Source organism: Eutrigla gurnardus (genome assembly GCF_963514095.1).
Source record: "Eutrigla gurnardus genome assembly, chromosome: 17".
Lineage (NCBI taxonomy): Eukaryota > Metazoa > Chordata > Actinopteri > Perciformes > Triglidae > Eutrigla > Eutrigla gurnardus.
Window position 1 is genome coordinate 23,300,508 of NC_139928.1, and position 26,918 is coordinate 23,327,425.

At 43.5% G+C, this 26,918-nt stretch overlaps 1 protein-coding gene and 1 long non-coding RNA gene across 3 annotated transcripts in view; both read left to right on the plus strand.

The window, feature by feature from the left end:
* Nucleotides 1–1,858, plus strand: part of LOC311028436 — an 11,815-nt gene extending 9,957 nt beyond the window's left edge. Inside the window, exon 3 of the long non-coding RNA XR_014598724.1 lies at nucleotides 1,609–1,858. This is a non-coding gene — a long non-coding RNA (uncharacterized lncRNA). The remainder of the gene's footprint in view (nucleotides 1–1,608) is intronic.
* A 303-nt stretch (nucleotides 1,859–2,161) lies between these two features.
* The window catches only part of tnxbb (tenascin XBb), a 30,399-nt gene continuing 5,642 nt past the window's right edge, over nucleotides 2,162–26,918 (plus strand). Inside the window, exons 1-10 of one of the 2 annotated variants that reach the window (XM_084031442.1) lie at nucleotides 2,162–2,281; nucleotides 5,401–5,698; nucleotides 5,827–5,884; nucleotides 5,960–6,172; nucleotides 8,249–9,802; nucleotides 13,287–13,405; nucleotides 19,002–19,155; nucleotides 19,745–20,014; nucleotides 20,957–24,559; nucleotides 26,382–26,504. In XM_084031442.1, the coding sequence (XP_083887568.1) occupies nucleotides 5,579–5,698; nucleotides 5,827–5,884; nucleotides 5,960–6,172; nucleotides 8,249–9,802; nucleotides 13,287–13,405; nucleotides 19,002–19,155; nucleotides 19,745–20,014; nucleotides 20,957–24,559; nucleotides 26,382–26,504 (6,214 nt within the window). In that variant the 5' untranslated portion in view covers nucleotides 2,162–2,281; nucleotides 5,401–5,578. The remainder of the gene's footprint in view (nucleotides 2,282–5,400; nucleotides 5,699–5,826; nucleotides 5,885–5,959; nucleotides 6,173–8,248; nucleotides 9,803–13,286; nucleotides 13,406–19,001; nucleotides 19,156–19,744; nucleotides 20,015–20,956; nucleotides 24,560–26,381; nucleotides 26,505–26,918) is intronic. The other variant, XM_084031443.1, reaches the window with a different exon arrangement.

Genomic DNA, 26,918 nt, shown 5'->3' on the forward strand with positions numbered 1-26,918 from the left:
AGTGGGTGATGTCACGGTGACTACGTCCACCTTGGAGTTTATGGCTCTAAAAATCTAAACGTACTTTATAAGTGTTGGAAATGACAAGCAGAGAGGGTGATGGGAAATAAAGTACGACTGTATTAAGGCGTTAAAGTCATATTGCAAGTCGACATCATTAAAAACCACGTTAATAACGAGGTCGAGTCCTCGGCTGACGGAGGGTTTAGGGCGTCCAGGTGTCGACGGAGAACAAAGTGCTGCTGAGTGAAAGGACATAAAACCCAGCGTGGAGGTGGATCAGGCTTCAGGGCCCCGGGGCCCGCTAGTAAACCTGGCAGTAAAGTGGATCGACCTTCGACCCCCCCCGACTGGTCCGTATCTCCCCGAGACCCACGATGTTCAAATAAGCCGTAACATTCAAATAATCATCCAATTCACTCTGCATTTAGAAGCAGGAAGTCCCAACGTGGAAACAGGAAGTCCCAACGTGGAAACAGGAAGTTGCTGATTGGCGGCGAGACGGAGGGGGGCGTGTCCTGCATCCGAGGTCAGACGGAGTTGAGAGTGGGCAGTAAAGTTGAGGGTTCATAAAGCTGAATGAACATCTGAAGCTCATAAACGGAGAGATCTAGTGAAACCGTCCTGTTAACAGGAAGTCATGTGAAGAATATATTTACAGTAATGATTAGATGAAAGGATTCTCACGACCCCCCGGATGACCTCACCTGAACCAGCCAGACCCCTTTGTCTGGTCCTGACCCCCTTCAGAGACCCTCTACTTGACTCCTGAACTCCAACCTGGTCTCACTGCAATGCTTTGGTGTCTCCGTTTCCTCGTTTGGCATCTCTATGTAGATATTTGGCATCTCTATGTAGATATTTGGCATCTCTATGTTGATATTTGGCATCTCTATGTAGATATTTGGCATCTCTATGTTGATATTTGGCATCTCTATGTAGATATTTGGCATCTCTATGTTGATATTTGGCATCTCTATGTTGATATTTGGCATCTCTTTGTTGATATTTTGTATCTCTATGTAGATATTTGGCATCTCTATGTTGATATTTGGCATCTCTATGTTGATATTTGGCATCTCTATGTAGATATTTGGCATCTCTATGTTGATATTTGGCATCTCTATGTTGATATTTGGCATCTCTATGTAGATATTTGGCATCTCTATGTTGATATTTGGCATCTCTTTGTTGATATTTTGTATCTCTATGTAGATATTTGGCATCTCTATGTTGATATTTGGCATCTCTATGTTGATATTTGGCATCTCTATGTAGATATTTGGCATCTCTATGTTGATATTTGGCATCTCTTTGTTGATATTTTGTATCTCTATGTAGATATTTTGCATCCTTTTTGGGTCATTTGGCATCTTTTCTGAGATGTTTTGTGTATTTTTTTTTGGTAGTTGAGAATCTCAGTGACTTTCCAACATGAAATATTTAGAATGAATTGAAACAGAGGACCAGGGACGTGTTGGGCCCTGAGCGTGGTCCTGGTCCTGGTCCCAGTAGACCTGTTCAGTAAACCCTGTAGGTCCTGATCCATGTGAGCATCCTTTGGTCCTCACGCTTCTTTCTTTCTTCTTTCTTTGTTTGTTCTGACAGAAACAAGATGCTCTTCGTCTCCATGAACAAAACAAAACAGACGGTGGCCAAATGTTTGCGTGTGATGTCACTTCCTGCTGCACACTGAAGGGAGATCAGGTTCATCAGGAGTCAATCAGAGTCCAGGGACCGCTTCAAAACACATTCAGGACTTCTTTTTTAAGCCTTAAAAACATTTAAAAATTCAGATGTTTTCCATCGCGACTCCTCCGCCCAGCAGGGACCTGAGAGGGTTACATCAGAGGGGGAGGGGGGGAGGGACGGAGGGAGGGGGGAGAGAGAGGAGAGGGAGGAAAAATTCTTCAAGTATGAGAAGATTTTACAGCTCTCCTCTCTCTCCCCCTCTTTCTCTCTCCCTCTCTCTCCCCCCTCTCTCCCCCCTCCCCTCTCTCCCCCCCCCTTCTCTCTCCCCCCCTCTCTCTCTCCCTCTCTCTCTCTCTCCCTCTCTCTCCCCCCCCTCTCTCTCTCTCTCTCTCTCTCTCTCTCTCCCTCTCTCTCTCTCCTCCCCTCCCCCCTCCCCCCCTCTCTCTCTCCCTCTCTCTCTCTCCTCCCTCCCCCCCCCCCCCCCCCCCCCCCCCCCTCTCTCTCTCCTCCGTGTCTGCCTCGCTCGTCCTCCTGCTGCTGGTCAGTCGATCAGAGTTTCACAGAGAGAAAGTCATCCGGCTCTCAACAGGTAAGATGCTCCTCCATCAATTCATAATCAATGTTCCGGATGAATCAAAGGAGACGTCAATCTATTATTATTATTATTCATTTTGTGAAATAATCAATTAGAGCTGAAATGATTTGCAGAAAAGAATGAAGGATTCCTGATATTGTGATGCCAAACTGATAACATGCAAAAAAGTATTTATGATTTAATATTCTGGAGAATCTGCATGCAACAGAACAAACCACTTCAAAGTAATTTGTTTGAGTTATTTTTACGTTATTTTGTGAGTCATTAAACATGAATGTTCTCATGTCATGAAATCAGATTCCAATCTGAGTGGTTTTACGAGTTTAGAAATGAATGGCTGTAAATTTGAATAAATTTATACCTACAAATTTGTAAAATATAATGTTTGTTTTCTCCAGATGTTTTAGGAATAAAAGGCAAAAGTTAAGATGAGGATGTTTTTTTATGACATTAAACGTCATGTTAACGTACACGTTTAAATGTGCTGAACGTTTTCTTAATTGGGTCTCCGTGGACGATGCTCGTTAACGACGGCAGATGATCAATAAACCACGAACAGCCAATCAGAGCATCGTAACACACTAACAACCAGCAACTACAACCATAAATGAACATTTTGACCAAAGTGTCTAAACTCGACCGACTTTCACTCGACTTCCACCGTTACTGCTTTACGATGTCTTCGATGACTCAAGTGATGCCACTGGAGTCGGTCGAAGACGGGATACGACATTCTGGAGGTTTCTCGGTAGCTGCTAACCAGCATAGCACACTTGAATCGCCTTATCAAATGCTCTGGGGCTGAGTTGCATTGTGGGTAATGTCTTTTTTTTAGTCCATCATGAGTTGGTGGAGTCTTTACAAAGTATTAAATCTAACAGTTTATCAAGAACTTTAAATCTTTATTGATCGTGTGTAAACGACTAAAACTATAATGTGATTGAATGAAAGGAACAAGCTTTTATTGATAATGAGCAGAAACACACCTTCCAGGTTTGAGTTTGTTCAGTGAGAATGGGAGGAATGAACAGCAGAAAGTAAAGGTGGTCGAGCGTGGCGAGTCTTTACGGTGCGTTCAGGGACCTCCCGTTGCGTTCTCAGACGTGCAGCTCCAGCAGCTGTCAGGTATTTATAAGCAAATCTGAAGCGAAGTGGACCGGGAGACGGCCGGCTGGAGGTCCAGACTACAACCTGCAGAGGCCGAACCCTCTTTTCTGTGTTGGGTTAAATTGAATTATTATTGAAACGACATGTGGGCGGAGTCACGTAGGAGATTGTGTATTTTTACAATGAGGGAGAAGGATAACATCCATTTATTTGTGATGCTGTGAATTTACACAAATTCAACGAAACTCTGTCTGCTTCCCTCTGAAGTCGCTCTTTCAAAAAAGAAAATATTCAATATCATTATTTCGAGAAGGTCAGTTAGTGACAGTGTGGTCTCCATGGTAACAGTGGGGGCTGCAGACCTACGCACAAGGCCGTTTAACACGTATAATAACACATTTATAATAACACATGTAAAATAACACAAGTATCATAAAACATGTATAACAACACATGTATAACACATTTATCATAACACATTATAATAACACGTATAATAACACATATATATATAACACATGTAAAATAACACATTCATAATAACACATGTATAATAGCACATAAAATAACATGTATAATAACACATTTATAATAACATGTATAATAACACATGTATTAAAAACATGTATAATAACACATGTATAAAAACCACATGTATAATAACACATGTATAATAACACATGTATAGTAGCACATGTATAGCAGCACATGTAGAATAACATGTAAAATAACACATGTATAATAACACATGTATAATAACATGTAAAATAACACATGTATAATAACACATGTATAATAACATGTAAAATAACACATGTATAATAACATGTAAAATAACACATGTATAATAACACATGTATAATAGCACATATATAATAACACATGTATAATAGCACATGTATAATAACACATGTATAATAACACATGTATAATAGCACATATATAATAACACATGTATAATAGCACATGTATAATAACACATGTATAATAGCACATGTATAATAACACATGTATAATAACACATGTATAATTAGTTCAGGAGGTAGAGCGGGTTGGCTGGCAACCGCAAGGTTGCCGGTTCGATCCCCGGCTCCTCCTAGCTGAGTGCCTGGTGTCCCTGAGCAAGACACCTCACCCTAATTGGTCCTGACAAGCTGGCTGTCGCCCTGCGTGGTTGACTCCGCCGTCGGTGTGTGAATGTGTGAATGTCAGTCATTAATGTAAAGTGCTTTGGATAAAAGAGCTATATAAATGAGGACCATTTATAATAACATATGTATAATAACGCATGTATACAGTAATAACACATGGATATGAAATATGTTTACAGACCGCCTCATAATTCAGATATTCATCAACATGTGTAAAAAACTGAGACCACAGACCGGATGAGGTCATGCTGTTGTTGTGGACTCGGGTCCAGCACCGGGGGAGCAGCTGGATTTCAACATCGGAAGCTGCTGCAGAAAGTGGATTTGGGCTGGATGGGGGACACACAGTAGACCAGCGAGCAGCTCTCAGTGGGAAACACGGCGTTAGATCATCCAGGGTTCGACTCCGCTACCGAACGGTGCTGAGGAAATGTCTACGAGCTTTCACTGTAGTTTATTATTATTATTATTAATAATAATAATAGTTCTAGGGCTTTCCAAAAACCCTGCACGTGTTTGAACATAACATTTGAATGAGTTAAATGTTTCAATCGGTTCATTTAAATTGCTTTTAACAACAAACATGTTTAATATTCAGCTTCGTTTTCCAATCAGAGCTGAGAGTTCAGCCAATAAGACGCGAGGATCCATTTTCATCAAATGTTCTTCAAATACTCAATAAATGAGGCCAAATTATAACAAATGAGCCTTCAGACCAGGCGACTGTTTCCCTACACCGCTAACACCGCTAACACGAGCTAACATGAGCTTACATGAGCTAACACGAGCTAACACGAGCTAACATGAGCTAACATGAGCTAACATGAAACTGTTTAATGTGTGTCTTCGTTCCAGAGGAGGAGCGACGGGATCTGGATCTGGACGGGATTGAACAAACCGCCACTAATCCGTTCATCAATCAGCTTCAACTCAACCGATCAGCTTCGATCAGGTTTCCGTCTTTTTTCTTTTCTTTTTTTTTTTCTTTCCTGAACAACCGGAGGAAGTTTTTTCCCGGTTCCGAACGCCGGCGATGTCCCCTTCCCTCGTCCTCGTCCTCCTCCTGGCTGCTCCGGCCCTCATGATCCCGTCGACCTCCTTACAGGTCGGAGGTCAAAGGACGGCGAGGGAAGCCAAGGATGACTCCATCAAGGTGAGTTACACAGGCAGTCGAACGCATACTACACTTCTAAAGCTGATACCCGCTCAAGTAAAACTATGTACTTCCAACTGCTGGTATAAACACAATAAGGTGAAGTACTGAAGTGGATCTGGTTGCAGGTTCTGATCTCAGAGGGTTTCCTGACTCAGGGGGATTCTGCTGACGTCGGCCAGGGAGGTAAAAACCCTTGTTTTTACGTTATTAATCATTTTATTATTGTCCGTTTTAATCCAAACCCGCTGGTTCTCTCAGGTAAAGAAATCAACCTGATCCCAGGGTCCCCTCTGGTCCTGACCCATAAGATCAAACTGGTCCCGTCAGGGTCCAGATCCGGGTCCTGTGGTTGCGAGGCGGACTTCGCTGCCCTGCGGGAGCGCCTGGAGCGGCTGGAGAGGGAGGTGTCGTCCCTCCGGGAGAAGTGTGGAGGAGCCGAGGGAGGCTGCTGCACCTCCAAGGAGAGCAAAGGTCAGACCAGATCCAGGTTTCTGTCTCACTTTGAGGGGGTGTGTTCAGACCGTTGTTTTCCCAAACCGGACTCAATAAATATTCTGGTTTTATTGATCGGGGCGGTTGGGCTAAGATGCCATCGGTAGCTTTCACTTGTTGTCATAGCAACAGCAGACATCTGGTCAAGCAGCGTGTTTACTTCCTCTATATCCTCTATAAAAGAATAGATAATTTGCTACTTCATAAACCCTCCGTGGCTGGTGGAGACCAAAAACAGAGCTAAAAGAGAGACTAACATTCATCAACACAAAGACTCAACTAAATGATAACGCTGCCCCAAGTGGTCAAAACAAACATCACTTATTTCAGGTTTAAAATCTCTACTTTGTTGTTGTTTTTTAATAATACTTTTTAATGAGTGTAACGAACAAAACAACATGTTTTGGTGACATCATGTCATTTTTCTAACTGAGCCCCGCCCGAAACCTCAAATACACAAATGTGAAACAGCAGAATATTAAACTGTTGGAGGGAATGTGTGTTTAAACGGACGTGTGAAGCTCCGTTATGATTGTTGGACCAGCGGGAGTCAAACTGAAGTCTGGGGGCCCTCGGGGGTCCGTTCACTCCAAAGATCCGCCCTGAAACCACTTCAAGCTTTCTCAACATGTTGATGTTGTAAATAAAAAATAACCTCATGTCTGCTGACCGCCGCCTTCACACACACACACACACACACACACACACACACACACACACACACACACACACACACACACACACACACACACACACACACACACACACACACACACTAATAAATGTATCAGAACATGATGACTCATGAATATCCGTCTCTTTGAAAACTAGATTCCATTTTTTAACTTTGTGGATGTTAAAGTGTGAACGATGCTCATCATCATCATAGCTTTTAAATGAGACCACAGTCGCCCCGTCGCCGTTAGCGATGTGCTGCCATGGCAACAAACACAAACATGAGCTCATGCAAGTCGTTCGGTGCCGATAGCGATCCGGTCTCGTGTGACACATCTGGGCTCCTTGACTTCGCTGCACATGTTCATGTTTGTTGTTTCCGTCGTCGGAGCGCCGGTTCTTGTTGGTCAACGGCTGCAAACGCAACCTGTCACACGTTACACGAGATAACAACCCTGAAACTAAACCAGACGAAGATGATCAGATTTAAAACAGACAGAAAACTGAATGAGCTCAACCCCCACCCTAACATGAGGAAACTAACTCATTAAATCCTCCAACTAAACTCTATTATTATGAATAGAACAAACATGCAGCTGCAGTACAATATCACCAAAAATAAAAGTCGACAGTCGTCAAACCTGTGCTGTAAAAGAGACGCCGTCTGTTTGTCTCATTGTGGTCGATTTGTGTGTCTTTGTAACTATTTTGCATCCCTTGTTTTAGTTTTGTGTCCCATTTGTCATCCATCCACTTCGTCAGACAATCACAGTAGTTACCTCCCAGTTGTACTTAGAAGTACTTGAGTATTTGTACCTGTGACTCAGCTGAGATTCCTTCCATCACTGACGTCCTCCATCAGCGCTGACATCAGGTCTGATCCTGTATAAACTGGCCGAGCTCGAGGCATGAGCTAACAGTGTGTGTGTGTGTGTGTGTGTGTGTGTGTCCAGCTCGCTGCCCAGTGTGATCTCAGTCTCCGTCTCCTCCCCGTCCAGTAATTAGTCAGAGCCCGGCTGTGTCTCACTCTGATGGAGAGGATTAGTGTGCTGAATGTTACACATCTGCAAACTGTTTTTATAAGTATCAATTAGTGTTAGAGCTTTAGAGGTTTTCCATCTGAAGGCGAAAGTAAAACAAGTAATAATATTTTTATTATTATTTACAGATCATTCTAATGATTATAATGATTCTGAACGAGTTTTTACTGTGTCTAATGAGAATACAATCATTTTAATACGATCATTTATGAAGGTTTGCACGGTCACAAAAGACTAAAGCCAGGTTGTTACTGCTCCATCAAAGTGTAAAAAAAAGACAATTTCTAACTAAGAGCATCACCTGTCTGTCTGACTGCCTGTCTGTCTGCCTCGGCTGCAGGTGCAGGCTGCACCATCAAACCGGAGACGGCCGAGTGTCCCAACGAGTGCAGTGATCAGGGCCGCTGCGTGGACGCCGCCTGCGTCTGCTTCCCCGGGTTCAGCGGACCGGACTGCAGCCGCTCCAACTGTCCCGGGAACTGCAACAGCAGGGGGCGCTGCGTGGACGGGAAGTGCATGTGCGACCCCGGGTTCACCGGACCAGATTGCTCCAAGAAGGCTTGTCCAAGCAACTGTAACGACCGCGGCCGATGTGTGAACGGTAAATGCGTCTGCAACGATGGATTCACCGGAGCGGACTGCTCTGAGAATTCATGCCCGGGGAACTGCAACAGCAGGGGGCGCTGTGTGGACGGGCAGTGCGTGTGCAACCCTGGGTTCACCGGACCAGATTGCTCCCAGAGAAGTTGCCCCGACGACTGCAACAGCCGGGGCCGGTGCATCAACGGGCAGTGCGTGTGCGACCACGGGTTCGCCGGTCCCAGCTGCTCCGACCATTCCTGTCCAGGGAACTGCAACAGCAGGGGGCGCTGCGTTAACGGACAGTGCGTGTGCAACCCCGGGTTTACCAGCCCAGATTGCTCGAAGAAGGCGTGTCCTAGCAACTGTAACGACCGCGGCAGGTGCGTGAACGGGAAGTGCATCTGCGACGGCGGATTCACTGGATCGGACTGCTCTGAGAAATCATGCCCGGGGAACTGCAACAGCAGGGGGCGCTGTGTTGACGGAGAGTGCGTCTGCAATGATGGATTCACCGGCGCCGACTGCTCTGAAAGAACATGCCCTAACGACTGCAGCGACCGCGGGAGGTGCGTGGACGGTAAATGCTCGTGCGATGCTGGCTTCACTGGAGACGACTGCTCCGAGGTGTCCTGCCCGGGGAACTGCAACAGCAGGGGGCGCTGCGTTGACGGAGAGTGCGTCTGCAATGATGGATTCACCGGCGCCGACTGCTCTGAAAGAACATGCCCTAACGACTGCAGCGACCACGGGAGGTGCGTGGACGGTAAATGCTCGTGCGATGCTGGCTTCACTGGAGACGACTGCTCCGAGGTGTCCTGCCCGGGGAACTGCAACAGCAGGGGGCGCTGCGTTGACGGAGAGTGCGTCTGCAATGATGGATTCACCGGCGCCGACTGCTCTGAAAGAACATGCCCTAACGACTGCAGTGACCGCGGGAGGTGCGTGGACGGTAAATGCTCGTGCGATGCTGGCTTCACTGGAGACGACTGCTCCGAGGCGTCCTGCCCGGGGAACTGCAACAGCAGGGGGCGCTGCGTTGACGGACAGTGTGTCTGCGACGACGGATTCACCGGCGCCGACTGCTCCGGAAAGGCTTGCCCCAGAAACTGTGGCGGTCGGGGGAAGTGCGTGAATGGGAAGTGTGTTTGCAACGCAGGGTTTGCCGGGCCGGAATGCGGCGGCAAAGCCTGTCCCGGTAACTGCAGCAACAAGGGGCGGTGCGTCAAAGGGAGGTGCGTCTGCCGGCGAGGGTTCACCGGACCGGACTGCAGCAAGTGTGAGGACAGGGTGACCGGACCCAACTGTGACACCGGTGAGTCCAACCGCTCTAATGACAGAATCCTGAATTCCTCCCTTAAAACTAGAGATGTTCCGATACCGTTTTTCCCTCCCAATACCGATTCTGATACTGGTATCCGATGTAATTTTATCGGTCAAATTACACTGTGATGGTCGTCTGGTCGATCCCAAGCACTTCAACGTGACATTCTTGGTCATTTTAAATTTTACCAGTGGGAAGTGGGATCTTCTGAGTGGCACATGAAGGCAGCTTGAGTGCGGAGAGCCTGCCCTCTACTGGCCGAAACCGGCTACTGCACGTGACCTTTAGCTGATAGCTGATTCTTCTTTGACTCCAGCCAAAACTTAAATTAATTATATTAAGCTGTAATTTATTGTAATTTAATCAATAAATCAGACATTTACATCGCTTATCTAACCGTAATGATTTCCATAGCCGGAATGCTAGTGATTAGCATAAGCTAATTGAAGGGCGACGACCATCACGAAAGGTTAAGTTACGACCGCTAAAGCTACGCATTAAAGTAACGTAGATTCCGCCCAGAAAGCTAATGTGATGTTTTTAACGTTCTGTAACGATACCACAGTGGAATTAGCATGCTAGCTAGCTACCGTGCTAATTCCTTGCTAACTATCAAGCTACGTAGATAGCTAACTAGACAGCTAGTAAGCTAGTTCTTTTTCGAGATAGCTGGTTAAAAAGATGCAACACGGAGCAGTGATATTAATCCAGAAACATCAGATACAGCAGGGAAAAAGTGAGGTATTAGTACTTTTACCACAGTAAAAGGGAGTACACGTTTAAAGTGCAGCAATGGAACAAATAGAGTTGCTGTTCATCATTGGTTGTGAATGCAGGAGGCATAAACAAAACAAAGTCTTTATTTTTCTACTTATTATATCTTCCGGGTCAGAAAGTTTGGCCTTAACTCCTTCAACATTTTTCAACGTATTCACTCCATTCAAACACAGAATATTAATCTCAATTTGGAATCGACCGTGGCTATTTTTCTAATTGATATCATTCATAATTTCAGAGATTATTTTAACGTTTTCTAACCATTTTTTCCCATTCAATCAGATTATGTAATCTTAAAAAAATCCTCAATATTCACACTTTTTCAAGGCTCATCTTGTCATTCACACTTGGGTCATTCTGTGCCAACTCAGCCACCCATGTACATGACACCTCTCAGATTTTGCTGAAAAGCGGTGAAAATATGCCTTATGTTACCAAACAAAGGAATCTGACGTTTCAGGTCAATATCTCAAACGGTTTGCCCGTGGCGTCCATTTGAATTTCAAGTGCCACACCCCTTTTTGACACATTGGAATTTCACATTTCATTTGTTGGCATTTTTGGAGGCCCATAACTTCTGTTCTAATACTGATGTATGTATTTTCCTGGCTGGAAAATGTAGTTTTGTGGCTGATCTGACTGCGAGTGTTCTGCTTCCGGGTGTTCTGTATCCAAGTGTTCTGAATCTGATTGTTGTCCTGCATCGACATCTGTGAATATTGTATCCTGTGATATTCTTTTCATCCGTATCTTATCTTTGGAAATTGGTATAAAGCAATGATGCGATCGTGTTCCACTGAACGTTTTGGCCGAGGCGTAACGTCTCTACAATTTGTACGTTTCCTCGTGTTTTTTAATATTTTCTGCACTACCAAAGAAGAATGTAATGTTCTTAATGTTTTCTTTTGCCCATTGAAACATCTCCATTGGTGTCAGAATGTGGTTTGCATCAGTGGCCTGCAGACTTGCTCATGCTGCAAGTCGCTTGTCACAGGCGGGTCTCTTTCATCGGGGATAAGGGGTTAATTTGTGATTTTCAGGAAATGAATGGCCAGCAATCTAAATATTTAATTGTTTGCCATCACTGAGCATAATACTAAGTTATTTCCACTATTTTCATGCTTTATCATCACTAAATTCTCCCTGATCTACAATCCAGACTTCTGGAAAAAAAAGTCCAAAATGGTGCATTTTGACAAATAAAATTCATATTAAGGAGCTTCATAGTCAAAGGTTTTATTTCATTAAAAGAAAGAACAAATATGTATCTTTATCTGGTATAAATCCCATTAGGATCATCAAGTGTCCACGCGGTCATTTGGGGGTCCAAATATGGGGTTCCAAAAGAGTCACCTCTGCCCGGGAGGGTTTTTGGACCCCCATAAAACCCCCACCAGTGGTACCATACCCTTCAAATTCATTTTGGCAAGAGCAAAGGTCCCAAATATAACAAATAATCCTGTTTAGAATAAATGTGATCATTAATCGTGGTGCTAGGAGCACCCAAAAAGTGAAAAATTATTTTGGCCGTCAAAAGAAAATTGGACTTTGGTGACCCAGCTCTCACCCAAACAGTAAGGAATGTTGATTCTGCCTGTAGAATTGAATTGTGAAGTACACATTACAATGAACTAACAGAGCAATTCTCAGCCTTCTATCAGTATTAGAACAGAAGTTATGGGCCTCCAAAAATGCCAACAAATGAAATGCGAAATTCCAATGTGTCAAAAAGGGGTGTGACACTTGAAATTCAAATGGACGCCACGGGCAAACCGTTTGAGATATTGACCTGAAACTTCAGATTCCCTCGTTTGGTAACATAAGGCATATTTTCACCGCTTTTCAGCAAAATCTGAGAGGTGTCATGTACATGGTACCCCGATATTGGCTGTTTTCACATGGAATGACCCAATAATAATAGAAACTCAAACATTCAAACTGTGAAACATTCACAAAGATTAGGACTTTCTCACATGAATTCAACTTCATGTCACAACATTCATACATTTTCACACAGTCGCAGTTCAAGTATTCACATTTGTTCCGTTTTTTTAATATATTCTGGATATTAATCAAAGTTTTCAAAGGCAACAATCCACATTTGGCTTCAGCTTGTCAACAGGGAGCGTCTTGTTTCACCATCTTGAGAATCATCCTATAAAATTAGATGATGAACATTTTTTTTTTTTGCATTAAAACTTGTGCAGCAGTTTTTTTCTAAGTGCACCACATGCTTCAGTTCTGTGGGACTCGCTCTGAGTTTATGATCAACTGGTGAGTTATTATGGAGAAAGTCGAACATCAGCTGTGAGGCCAGACGCTGCTGCCATGTTTCCCTCCGTGGTTTCATCAACCGCACTTTATGTAAACACAATTATGACCACGGATTTATGACACATGACATGACAGAAGATTCAATTGTTTTTGTCATCGTAAAGAAAAAAAAGTCATTAAACTTGTTTCCTGGTTGAGCAGAAGTTACATCTTCATCTTCTCCAAGAGTGGAACATCAGTATAAAACCACTCTAACGTTCTGAAACGTCTGGGGTATTAATACCTCTATATGATCTACATAAACACACAGGCTTAACTGGTGTCTAATAATGCAGCACGATGCTGAAGTCTACGTTAATATTAATATTAGGTTAAATTCATGTTTGTGTGTTACCCCCCCCCCCCCCCCCCCCCCCCCCTCCAGTCATGTCCGGGGTTTCCCAGCTGACCACCAGGGGCATCACGGAGTCGTCCGTCACGCTGCTGTGGACGGCGCCGCCTCGCGTCCAATACGACACTTACTTCATCACCTTCAGCAGCCAGGTATCCCACCACACGCCCATGTTTCACTCTGATGAATCCAACCACCTCGTGTCTCAGTTAGCCGTCTCATCCACCATGCTTTCCTGTGAGGCCGTACTGGTGCGACATGTTGTACTGTACATTAATAATAATACGCTGCTTTTGAGCGTGTTGTCTGAGATACGCCGGAAACCAAACGGCCTCCTTGACACGATTATATTATACATTATATACATTATATACACAATACTGCAGTCGTAATCGCTTTTCAAAAAGCAAACAACAAAACCCAACAAATGATTTGTATGTTTGTATAAAAGTAAAGCAGGTTTTTCCTGCAGGATCCGTCTCTGTTGAAGGTCTGTGGAGACGTAAACACTTAGATGTAACGCAGACGGCAGATGTGTTTGTGGACAGATGGTGGGCTCAGACCCAAAACCACCAGCAGTCTGAGTCCTGTATCCTCAGGGAGCAGTAAAACATGCTCATCCCCGGGAACGACCTCTGCTGTCTGACCAGATTAAACAGAAAACCATCCGACAGTTTTTCTTTGTCAAAGTCAAAGTTCTGGTGTGAAAACAGAGAATATTCTTCTGAAGGCCAGGGTCGCTGAAATAAATTCTCCGTGATGTTGTTCTCTGTGGAGATCGTCAATCTTCTCCATGACAACGACGACAACCATGAAATTCTCAACAAAATCCCCCAAAAATATGTCAAACAGTAAATTTAAGGCGTTCAAACATATTAGATATTAACCTTTATTATCCCTTAAGCTACTTTATCTGTCATCCACCAACATCTGAGGGTAAAGCATTTCAATATATATTATTAAATACAAATATATATTAAAGACTTCTCGCTACTTCATCTGTCATCCAGCTAAATTTAGCTTTTAAAATATGTAAATATTTTTAAAATGTATATAATTAAGGTGACATCAACACAGATAAAAGTATTTTTTATACATATTTAAATAAATAAATAAATATATTTAAGGATTGAAGTCCTTTCTGTTGAAATATAATAGAAATAGTAAAAAACAGATCTAATAAATGCATAATAAATGGATCCTGATCCACGTCAGGACGGCAGAGATTACCACCACAATTTATTTCCACCACAAACATTATTTAAAAAACTAAATAACATGTGCCAGTTATTGGAAGTAATCATCAGGGAGCATCGAGACGGCATCAACAGATGTCCGTGGAAATCCTAATATTGACTCGTTCTGCTGATGTTTGCAAATGAAATGCCAAGTTTATCTTTCCGGGACGTAATTACTCAGCAGGGTTTTCCCTCTCGTTTGTGAAAAACACGAAATATACCACATAAAAGTACACAAAGCCTCATTGAATGCACTTTATCTCCTTAAATACATCAAATATAAATAGATTACTGGTATATGTTGTCTTTCTGAGATGAAAATAATAGAAAAGAAATATCTTAAAACGTGATACGTCATTAAAAGAGTCCATAACAAGCAGATACAATGAGGTTTATTCACTAAGGTCAAATAAAGATGCACACAGTTGATGTTCAGAAGAATAACGTTCCAGGTGACGACAGAAAGGAAACCTCTAGAGTTAAAGTCGGTTTCCTCATTCTAAACACTGACCCTTGGCTGATGGATGATCGGGGTCTCCAGATGTTGATAATATTTCATGGTGGTTTATCCAAACGTGAAGCTGTTTGTGTTCACGGATCAACACGCGATGACGCTGCAAACAGCTGAGTGTCGACTTCAACACGAAGGTTTACGTGAAACACGCTTCAGTCAGAAACTGTTCTAATCGTGGGTGGATGGTTGGACGAAGGTCTGCAGCTCTGGACTGACTTCAGACCTGTTGAGTCTCTTTGTAGTCGCTTCCAGTCTCTTTGTGGTCGTTTTGTGGATCTTTATAGTCGCTTTGTGGATCTTTGTGTTCATTTTGACTCTTTGTAGTCGTTTTCAGTCTCTTTGTAGTCGTTTTCAGTCTCTTTGTAGTCTTTTCAGTCTCTTTGTAGTCTTTTCAGTCTCTTTGTAGTCTTTTCAGTCTCTTTGTAGTCGTTTTAGTCTCTTTGTAGTCGTTTTCAGTCTCTTTGTAGTCGTTTTCAGTCTCTTTGTAGTCGTTTCAGTCTCTTTGTAGTCGTTTTAGTCTCTGTGGTTCTTGAAAACATAATGAAAGGCCAATCAAGCATTGGATGAATCAACATTTAGTCTCGCTGCATCCTCTTTTTAATGAACTGAAGTTAACTCTCGACTTGACAGAAAACAAGCTGTAGGTTTCATCGTAAATTCAATTTGGGTTTTTTATTAAGTGTGAGAAACTGTCTCGTCTCAGTAGGATGAATGTTGAAACACCTCATCTTCATCCTCCCATCTAGTCCTCCAAAACCAGCGCTTCATATTTATTTCCCCTGCAGGATCCTAAAGAGATCATTCACGGGATCACATCCTCCGTCTTACTGGTTCTGTTGGACAAATAACGTAGCGATAAGGTCTAAAACACTGATCATATGTGATTTATATCTAGTGGAGTATTTTCTACCTGAGCAGAGAAGTCGTGCTCCCACTGTGTGTGTTGTTATCAGAGCTTCTCCGTGCTCTGTTGACATAGTCGTCAGTGTCAACCACGTGATTAAATTCCTCCATAACACACGTCACATTATTTTTATTATAAAGCCGACGTAGTTCGCATCTTAATACTCAAAATATAAAAAAATTCAACCATATTGTCAGTTTTGGCAACCGAGTGTTTGCGACTTTTAAGAGTTAGCGTTCCATCGGTCCGTCCTGGAACATGTGCGATGGATCAGCAGCAGACGGCGTTGAAGACGAGGAACATGACTAATCGCATTGGTGTTTCAGACGTTAGGCGGCCGAACAAAGACGACGACAACACACACACACACACGAGAGTCCAGAACCAGAACCATCAGGACCAGAGCGTTTCTGTGTTCCTGGACCGTCGCTGGTCCCAAAGATCTGGATCCGTCGCCGGGGGAAACGTCTGGCAGAACAACGCGTTCTCACTTCATTACGTCTAATAACTCGGGTCAGAGCTCCAAACTCCGAACTTTATCACGTGTCATTGAAGGCCTTTTCAATACGTTTGTTATGTGATACGGTGTCCTTTCAAAATAAACTTCACAGGAAGTCAGGTTTACGCTGTTTAAGCTGTTAGCATGGGACGCTAAGTGACGCATTATTCAGACCTCAAAATCACACAATCACAAAACCTTATCTGTTAATATTAGTTCATTTTTTTAACTGTATTCATCAAAATGTTTGATTTTTACAATCTATATGTTGAAAGGCCGTTTTCTAAAAACCGTTTACATCCACCAAACTTTACACTTTCATTCCTTTCATTATCCAGAAGGTTTAACAGAGAGGTTTGGTCATGAATCAGTCGTAGCCTCAATTATACATTTTATTACTGACAAACATGGAAAATATTATTTTTTTATGGCCGTTGACATCATTGTCTGAGGAATGCAAAACTTCCCTCTGTGAAAATGTTGGACTATTCATGTCAAACAAGAATATTCAACCCGAAATTTATGCAATGTTCAGATTTCTGTTCTGGAAATATTTAAATATAAATGAAAACTTGTCTGACAAAACATAACTGTCTTAATGTCAGTAACCAAACGTTTCATGATGGAATCTATTAGTTCAAATCCAAAGTTGAGCTTCTCTTTAAAGCATCATAATAATATTTAAAATATATAATATAATCAGGGTTCATACGGGTTCTGGAAATCCTTGAAACCACTTGAATTTTAGTGTGTTGTTTCCAAGGTTTGAAAAGTGCTTGAATTTGACTTTGGAGAAGGTGGAGGAGCCCTGATATTACTCTGTGAAAGGTAACATTCTGCCCAACTTAAGTACTTTTACTGTAGTACTTGAAGTACATTTTGCTTGTATCATATAAATACTTTAAAAGAATCCCTGAATGTAGTAGTTTTACTGCTACTTGTACTCATAACTAGAAGACCAAATAGAAAACAATAGAACAAATGGAGGCAAACAGCAGAGTGAGAGAGGAAAAGATGCAGATGTGGGATGCTTGTTGCCACGGCAACGTGCAAACACTGTCAAAAACATGGCGACTGCCAGAGGGATGACATCACCGCCGACCCACAGCTGCGACACAGAGAGAGAGGGAGGGAGGGAGGGAGAGAGACGGGGGGGGGGGTTTATTTACCGGAACAACAGACAACATGTAAACAACATCAAACAACAACAGCTGACCTGAGAACAGATTGTCAGCAGTGAGAGAGAAAGACAACATCTGGCTGACAGAAATCCTGTTTTATAGTTCCATGGATCCGAAGAGTCTTAAAATAGACAGCGAGTCGTCGTATGGTTTATTTGGTGAATAATCACTCAATCATTAAGGTTGATGTATTTTAAATGACCGATTTTATCTTAAAAGCCCCAAACGTTTTCAGTTTACAATCTTATAAAACAGAAACTATCTTGAAGTTTATTAATTTATGGAAACATATTTCTGTATTTATACCTGTAAGTGTGCCATCAATGTGGGAAAGCTATTCAACATGTTTTCATAATTTATATTTGTTTTTACGTATTTATTATAGTAATATGTAACAGAACAAATCATCACATCAAGAATGGTAAACATGCAGACTGTAAGTCCAGAAAGAACCACGGTCCCTGAACGTCCCGCGGAGAGCCACAGAGCCTTGTTTCATCGTGATATTAATGACGTCAACCCCATTCTTAAAGGCGTTACTTGGCACGAGGATGCTGATCCAGGTCATCCCGTTGCCAGGCAGCTGCTACCATAGCAACCGGCCGCAACAACACGGTATCCATCATCCATTCATGAAAGAACCGCCGGTTGGAGGAGCTGGTGATTCACAGGAAGTTCCAGCAGATAAATGGAACAATGCAAACTCTGTGAAGCATGAAATGATGTCGAGAGAAATTATGGGATTTTATTACACTTACTGGACTCAACAGAGTCACAACAGAGTCCGGAATGACACGGCAATATTCAATAAACAAGCGTTGATTATGATTCTGAATATTAAAATTTAGAGAAATAAAATCAGAAAAACAAAACAGACCTGATTTAAATACATCCCCCCAATAATAATAATAATAACAAGACCAGTAATGTAATAATAAACTGTATTCATATGTTCCTTTTCATAAGGTTCCAAAGTACTTTACTGGAAGAAAAATAGTTTAAAAATAATAATAATAAGACATTTTGTTTATACAGTCAGAAACCAAAAACAAACAATAAAATCAAACATAAACAACGAGGGATCACACTTATGCACTTATTTGAGCTGGATGTTCAGAATGACACCGCTCTTGCTATTTAGCTTAGCTTAGCATAAAGACTGTAAACGGGGGGAAACAGTTAGCCTAGCTCTGTGCAAAAATAACCAAAGCTCCTGAAGCGCTTCTGAAGCTCAATTAATTCACTTGATTAATTCATAAAAAACAACAAGTTGACAACACACGCTTTAATGAAATGGTTACAATTACCTACCTATTTAAAAATAATCCACAAACGACCGTGGAGATGATCATTTTTCACTTTAGTTAGACTTTTATTAACAGATGTTTTTTGCATGTTTCTGGTTCAAACAGAAGGACAGCGACCAGCAGATAAGTGTGCAGGTGGAGGGCAGCCTGACCAGCTACACCCAGACGGGCCTGGCCTCCGCTCAGGATTACACCGCCAGCATCACCGGAGGGATCGGTGGCAGGAAGGGAGCCGAGAGCGCCGCCGAATTCACCACCCGTGAGTCCTTTGTCCATTCCTTCCATAAAAACAACAGCAGATGAAATTACATGATGTAAAGTGTTCAGTATTAGTTTTTATGATCTTTTCAGAGTCGTTTACAGTAAATATGTTAATCAGAGTTTCACTGCTGTCGTGTTTCATGTCTTGTAATGCCCTAAAATCATCAGACATTAAATATGTTTGCAATAAATGATATGGATAAGCAGTAATAGACATAAGCCTCCCTACAACATGGTGAAAAAGCAGCACACACATATCAATATATTGCCGCTGACAATCGTGCTTAAAACAGAAAAAAGAGCTCCTGTCCGGCGAGTTGGCCCGGTGTGAGCCTCCCGCTGCCCTTCCTGTGGAAGTAAGGTAATCTGTGGCAGCTGCAGGGAGGCTGTGAACAGGAAGACGGAGGTTTGCAGGAGTTTGCAGGAAAGTGAAGAGGAGGCGCTGAGCCAAGCCCGCCGGGTAAATTCAAGCTTGAATAAGTGGATTTGTCCCACATGGAGTTGCTCCTACCGCTACGTGTTACCTGGCAGAACGGTGGCTGTAACAACTGTAAAGTGTGTCTTCTTTCCTTCTTCTTCTTCTTCAGTGATCTCCCCACCCACCGACCTCCGAGCCGCCAAGGCGACCTCCACGTCGGCGGTAGTCCACTGGGAGCAGTCGCAGGGTGAGATCGACAGGTACCGTTTGACTGTCACGCCCCACGACGGAGCGGGGAACGCCCAGGAGGTGACCGTCCCAGCCGGGCAAACCTACACCCACATCCAGCAGCTGGAGGCGGGGCGGGCGTATGACATCACGCTGGTGGCAGAGAAGGGCTCGGGTCGGAGCGAACCAGCAACCACCCGGGTTACTCCAGGTGAGTAGGAGCTGATGTTGTTATTCCACTATTACTCCAAGTATAAGAGAATCCCGAGCCTTGAAACTTAGTCACTTGAGCACAATTTGAAGAAAGTCCAAGTTTTCAAATATGGATTAATCCACAGCTGGAAGTAGTCCATGCATAATTTCCTTCTGTTGTGACGGTCATTTTTAATTCCAAACATACGACATAAGCACAGGGGAAGTTTTATGTCTTCTGTTGTCTACAGGTGTTTTTTCAAAATTAAGTAGGTAGAATAGAAATCAATGAGGTTTGCTCAAGTAAAGTAACACTACAGGGTCAGTCATTCGACACCTCCACAAAATCTGTCCCTTAAGGCATGTTTGAACCACTTTATTCATTAAATGAACAGAAAGAAAACAAAGTAATCCTTTCCGTAACATAAATGTAATTTACTAAATCTATCCACGCCTGTACAAGCTGATATTAAAATGTCAAACATATGTGATATATTGACGTCTGCACATCGTTGTGAGCAAGTCAGATTGTATTCAGGCGAGAACAGACTTCAGCTAAGTGAAATTTTGCGTCCAGACACCTCATTATCCAATACAACACATCATTAAAACAGATTACCCTGCGGAGAAACACCACAGTAAAAGTTAATGAAGCGAGGTTCAGCCTGCAGGAGCAAAAATAATGAGTTTCAGATGAACATATACCTTTAACGTCTGCGTTTCCCTGATGTTTCCCTCCCAACAGACATGTTGAATTCCTCTGTCCAAGCTTAACATGAATTATATTTCAATTTTCTCCTTGCAGGTTCTATGTGGATCCAACTGACAAACTACTGTTAATATTAAATATTAAAACTGCTTTTCTTCCTTTTATTAGACATGAGCTCTTCTGGATTATTAACAATAGCAGCATACGATATGACAACCTTAACAGTGAATCCAAATCCTTTCGCATCTTTAGGGAAGTCTTTACCGATGTTTACCATGGCAGATATGACACTAGCACCCGGGCAAGATGTTGGCGACAGACACCAAGAGTTTAAACCCTCGGCTGAGCTGCAAGTCTTTGACCAACAGGGGAGGAGGGAGGACGGGACCGAGGCTGACTCTGTAAAAGTAGGAGGTATCGATGGGCCAAATAAGGACTCCACAACCTCTTTGATTGCAAAAACTAAACCTCTGGTCAGCAGTAAGATGGGAATAAATGGCACCAGCCCCAAAGTGGCTGAAAGGCCCACATTGTACAGGAAGCCAAATGTCTCAGGCCCTTTCCGTTTCAACACAACCAGAGTTGTGGCTGGAAGGAAAAGGTTTGGCTCAGGGCCTTTGAAAAAGCCCCCTGTGGGGCAGAAGAAGAAGGCACCAATAGTGCCCAAAAGACCTAAACCAGGTGTCCCCACCATAGAAGACAGGACAATCACTTTGACTATGAATGACCTGAGTATGGAGGCATCAAGCACCGAGAGGGGATATGACAAGAATCCAGCTAAAATGTCTGCGACTGATTCAGATCCAAACAGGCAAAGTAGCTCCGAAGAACCAACTGTTGCCATCAGCTCCAAAGAGCAACCAGATGTTGGCATGGCGGGCCAAGGAAACAACACTGCTCCAGTGTCTTCAGAGCCAACTGGGACTGTTCAAAGCCAAGAGAAGAAATGTATGAACAAAGTAAAAGTGACACACGTTAGATTCCCCCATCGGGGCAAAGGCAGTGGGTGTAGAGGGGATGGAACGGGTTCGGATCAAGGTTCCTCTGAAACGGATGATGTGAAACCCTCGTCGGAAGAGACAGACCTCGACTATTCACCAGATCCATTAAATAAACTTCTCACGGACACTTTTGACGGTATGAATATCACATCATTTTCACTTTACCTGTCCAAGCCATCAGATCCCTCTGTTATTTCAAAACATACAGTGAGGAAGCCCATTGCTGGTGGACAGAAGCCATTGTTACCATCCTCACGCTCGTCATCATCCTCGCAAGCATCTTCACGTTCATCTTTACAGTCCTCATCCTCTTTAGCGTTACTATCACTCGTTTCATCAACAGCAGCTCCATCACATCCACCAGTTGATCCAGCATCATCACCATCATCCACAACCCCTTCAGCATCCCCTTCACTTACTCCATCTTCTTCAACAGCAACTCCATCACGTTCATCATCATCATTGCCATCATCCACATCCTCTTCAGCACCCCCTTCACTCGCGCCATCTTCATCAACATCCACATCCTCTTCTGCATCCCATTCACTTGTTTCATCTTCAAGCCACGAACTAGATGTTGATAACGGCAAAAGTGCGACTGATGTTGCCTCACCTGAAGCCAGAAAACTACCACCCTCAGGAAAAGGTGTAGTACCTATTTTCCAACGCACACCTGCAAATTCTGGATACGTACGCCACCTACGTCCAAACCCTGGATCATTTCAGAACAAAACCCGTCTAAATTTGAGGGTTCCTCACCAATCGAGTCCTCGTTTAAACCTCGTCCCCAGAAGAGAGAAAGAGACCAGACGTATAGCAACTGAATTATCGTCTTTACCATCTTTATCTGCTTCCTCCATTGAGTTAAATTTACCAGCAAGGGAAACGAATGGAGACAAAGATGGAGCAACTTCATCCGCTGGAGTTGAACAAACCCAGAAAAAGATGCCAACAGAAAGAGGACGAATCCCAGTTCGACGTCTTCCTCCTAAGGCGGGACACATGATCCGTCGTCCCAACTTTCGACCTCTTCAGAACCGCACTCGTCCAAATTTGAGGCTCCTTGCTCCCCCTTCTCGACCTTCAAATCCTGCATCAGAAATGAAAAAAGAACATGTGACTTCCACTGAATTGCCAGCCACTTCCTCATCGTCTCCTGCTTCCAAGGAATCTGATCCAGCTGAAGGGCCAATAACAGCAGAGAATGGAGATGGAGTTGGGCCAGGAATGTCCTCAACAAGCATGGAGACCCTCAGAGGAAGTGGAGTGCCTTCCTCTCATCAGCCAACCACCAAAGTTGGGTACTTCCGTGGGCCGCAAATGTATGGTGGACGTTTCCATAACAATACCCGTACAAACCTGAGACCACCTCAACATCCACGTAGAGGTCCCATGCAGAAGCTTATCCCTAACAGAAAGCTAAACGGAGGCAGTGTTGTTGGAGGTCAAATTAGACCATTAGTAAAGAATCGTACAGTTGACATCCCGGATAACCAATCAGGAGAGCAGGATGCCCCTGTGCCTACCCAAGGAGTCCAAATTCACCAATCAGCTGAACAAACCACTGTGGAGGTAACTCCCAGTGCCCAGATGGGTGGCCATGATCCTACCATCAGACCGCAGATTAATGAAATAGAAGTGTTGGATAGTGCTACAATCCAAATATATGGTGGACGTTTCCATAATAATACCCGTACAAACCTGAGACCACCCCAACATCCACGTAGAGGTCCCATGCAGAAGCTTATCCCAACCGGAAAGCTAAATGGAGGCAGTGTTGTTGGAGGTCATTTTAGACCATTAGTAAAGGATCGTACCGATGAAATCCCGGATAACCAATCAGGAGAGCAGGATGCCCTCGTGCCTACCCAAGGAGTCCAAATTCACCAATCAGCAGAACAAGCCACTGTGGAGGTAATTCCCAGTGGCCAGATGGATGGCCATGATCCTACCATCAGACCACAGATTAATGAATTAGAAGTCATGGACAGTGCTACAATCCAAACTACTAAATCTGGGGAAGAAGAAACTAGCACCCAAGATTCAAAATCTGACGCCCATAAAGAGAGAGCCAATTCTGGAACAAGTAGTGTTGCTACAAGTCGAGGTAGACCAACTATCAAACAGACTACCTCTGATTCGAGACACAGAGCCCCGAGACCAGTCACCATTCCAAAGAAGCAACCACCAACAAGAAGTAAGACGCTGCAGCATCAGATTAGACACTACAACGTTGGGAGCAAAAGGAGGGAAGATACAAAAACAAAGAATACCACAAAAAGGTTGTTTGACAGTAAACCCAGTCAGTCAAGAAATGTTTACTCCAAACCTCAGACGGGATCAGGTGTTTCTTCTTCCGGAGTCACAAGGGAACCTCTGGACCACGTGGGAGTGACGAACCGGACCTCAGATGGATTTACGCTCACGTGGGACTCGCTGGAAGAGAAGTACAAAGCCTTTGTTGTGACAAGCAAAGACGTTGGGAAATATGAAGGGCCAAAGCAGAAGGAGAGCAAGAAAGAACAGCAGGAGCAAGAAGACTCTGAGAAAGAAGGTCGTGATGAAGAGGAGGAAGCGACGCGTCGTCCCTCCGAAGGAACAGAATCAGGAAATGGAAGCAGTGAAGATAAAAATAGAGTACCTGAGAGTGTCTCTATGCAAGGTCCAAGGATCCAAAGTAGCATGAAAGCCAAACCTGTAACAGGAAGTGGCGAAATCTTCAAAAAAGTTCTTCCTGCTTCAGCTCGCTCCTTCCAGTTTGAGAATCTGCCTCCTCTGACCGAGTACACCGTGACCTTGCTTGGAAAGGGTCCCGGCCTTCTGTCCAGACTGCACAAGCTTGTCATCAGCACAGGTACAAGGCCATTGTGACAGTAAAACAACATGTAACTGCACAATGCTACAACATTACCGTCAATGTTGTTGAAGTCCTCTACAGAAATCTTGCCTCTTTCACTTCGCACCATTGCCTTGGGACAAAAAAAGCTGCTCACGCACACATCCTCTATCTTTGCTGTGCGTCTTGTGCTGATTTTAAACCAAAATGTATTTGTTGACTAATTGTCACTCTTGTTAAGTGTTAAATGTTTGCTCGCTCACTAAATGCTTCCTCCACGTTCATTTCAAGAGCTCAAGTGCTGCCGTGCTCTTGAAAGCTGTAAGCTCGCGATTTACAGTTTCACCATGCGTGTTTCTTATTTGATCGCCGGTCACATGACGACATGTTTGTTTTCAGTTCGATCTTCTTCAACATGTCAACTGTTTTTTGTGCTAATTCTCTGTGCACTCATTGGCCAGCTTTCATGAATGTGAATTATTCATAAATCAGCTCTCATACCTGATAATGATAATAATAATCAACACTCTCTCAGCCAGTTATTAGATGTCAAACCTCAGATGTGCTTTGACAGTTTTGTTGCGTCGTTAGCTAGCTGGTTGTGGCTTGTAGTTGCAGGTTTACATTAGCATCCTAGCATTAGCATGAGATTACAACACTAGTTGTAGGCAGGACCCACTGAGACTACAGACCTGTTACAGACCAGTGATGGGTTCCATTGAGACTACAGACCTGTTACAGACCAGTGGTGGGACCCATTGAGACTACAGACCTGTTACAGACCAGTGGTGGGACCCACTGAGACTACAGACCTGTTACAGACCAGTGATGGGATCCATTGAGACTACAGACCTGTTACAGACCAGTGGTGGGACCCATTGAGACTACAGACCTGTTACAGACCAGTGGTGGGACCCACTGAGACTACAGACCTGTTACAGACCAGTGATGGGACCCATTGAGACTACAGACCTGTTACAGACCAGTGGTGGGACCCATTGAGACTACAGACCTGTTACAGACCAGTGGTGGGATCCATTGAGACTACAGACCTGTTACAGACCAGTGGTGGGACCCATTGAGACTACAGACCTGTTACAGACCAGTGGTGGGACCCATTGAGACTACAGACCTGTTACAGACCAGTGGTGGGATCCATTGAGACTACAGACCTGTTACAGACCAGTGGTGGGATCCATTGAGACTAAAGACCTGTTACAGACCAGTGGTGGGATCCATTGAGACTACAGACCTGTTACAGACCAGTGGTGGGATCCATTGAGACTACATATGACCCACTTCCACCACACATTCATTTCAGTATTCGTCAGTTATCTCTGCACCATCTAAGAGTTTGTAGTTCATTCACATTATATTTGAGGTAAAAATTCTGCCTCCCAACGCTTTAAATCATCTGTTGAATTAATATGAATGTTCGTTTTCATCCTTCCTTCCTCTCTGTTGACGTCTTTCCTGTCATGCTGTTTTTGTTTTCAGGTTTGATCGTCCGGCTATAACTTTTAAACGTCACCGTTCTTTCCTTCGCTGCCGTCCAGGATCCATCACCTGCATTTACAAATCCATATGTAATCGATCACTGTGTGTCTGTATATGATTTGTATACTGTATATATGTTTGCACTGTACATATATACACACAAACTCACCGGAGAACTAACAGCAAACGTGGATGAGCAAAAATAATAGTTTACGATGTCTCGTCCTGCTGTTTCTTCTCTCGTTTCCATTTCATCCGTTCTTCACGTTTCCTTCCTTTTTATTTTTACTTCCTCCCCGAGCTTTCACCCATCCTGTCTCATGGTTTTCTTCGCACCGCTCAGGGCCGGAGCCTCCGACCGACATCGTCTTCAGCGAGCTGACGGAAAACTCTCTGACGGTGTCGTGGACCAAACCCAAGACCGCCATCAGTGGTTTCAAGGTCACCTACACCAACACCGACGACGGTGCGTTTCACCATTCAATGCTTGTTTATATACGGCGGCTTATTAGGGGGAAACGGAGCCGAAGGAGGCGGCAATATTCAGAGAAATTTTGCAACCTTTTCTTAGCAGAACCAAGCAACTTGTTTATATCGGCTATGACAACAGGTGAAAGCTACCGCTAGCATCTTAGCCCTACCGCCCCAATCAATAAACGCCCATAAGATGACAGTTTGTCCTCATATGATTAAAACCAACAATCAGCATCAACACCATCACCCTAAGGACCTTAACGAGGCGTTGACACACGTTGGGATGATTCATTACAAACATAAATGTACATTCATGGGACGTTAGCTAGCATAGATGCCGGTTGTTAGCATCATAATAAACTTGCAAATTTGCGACTTTTTTTCTCTGAATATTGTCCCTCTCTCT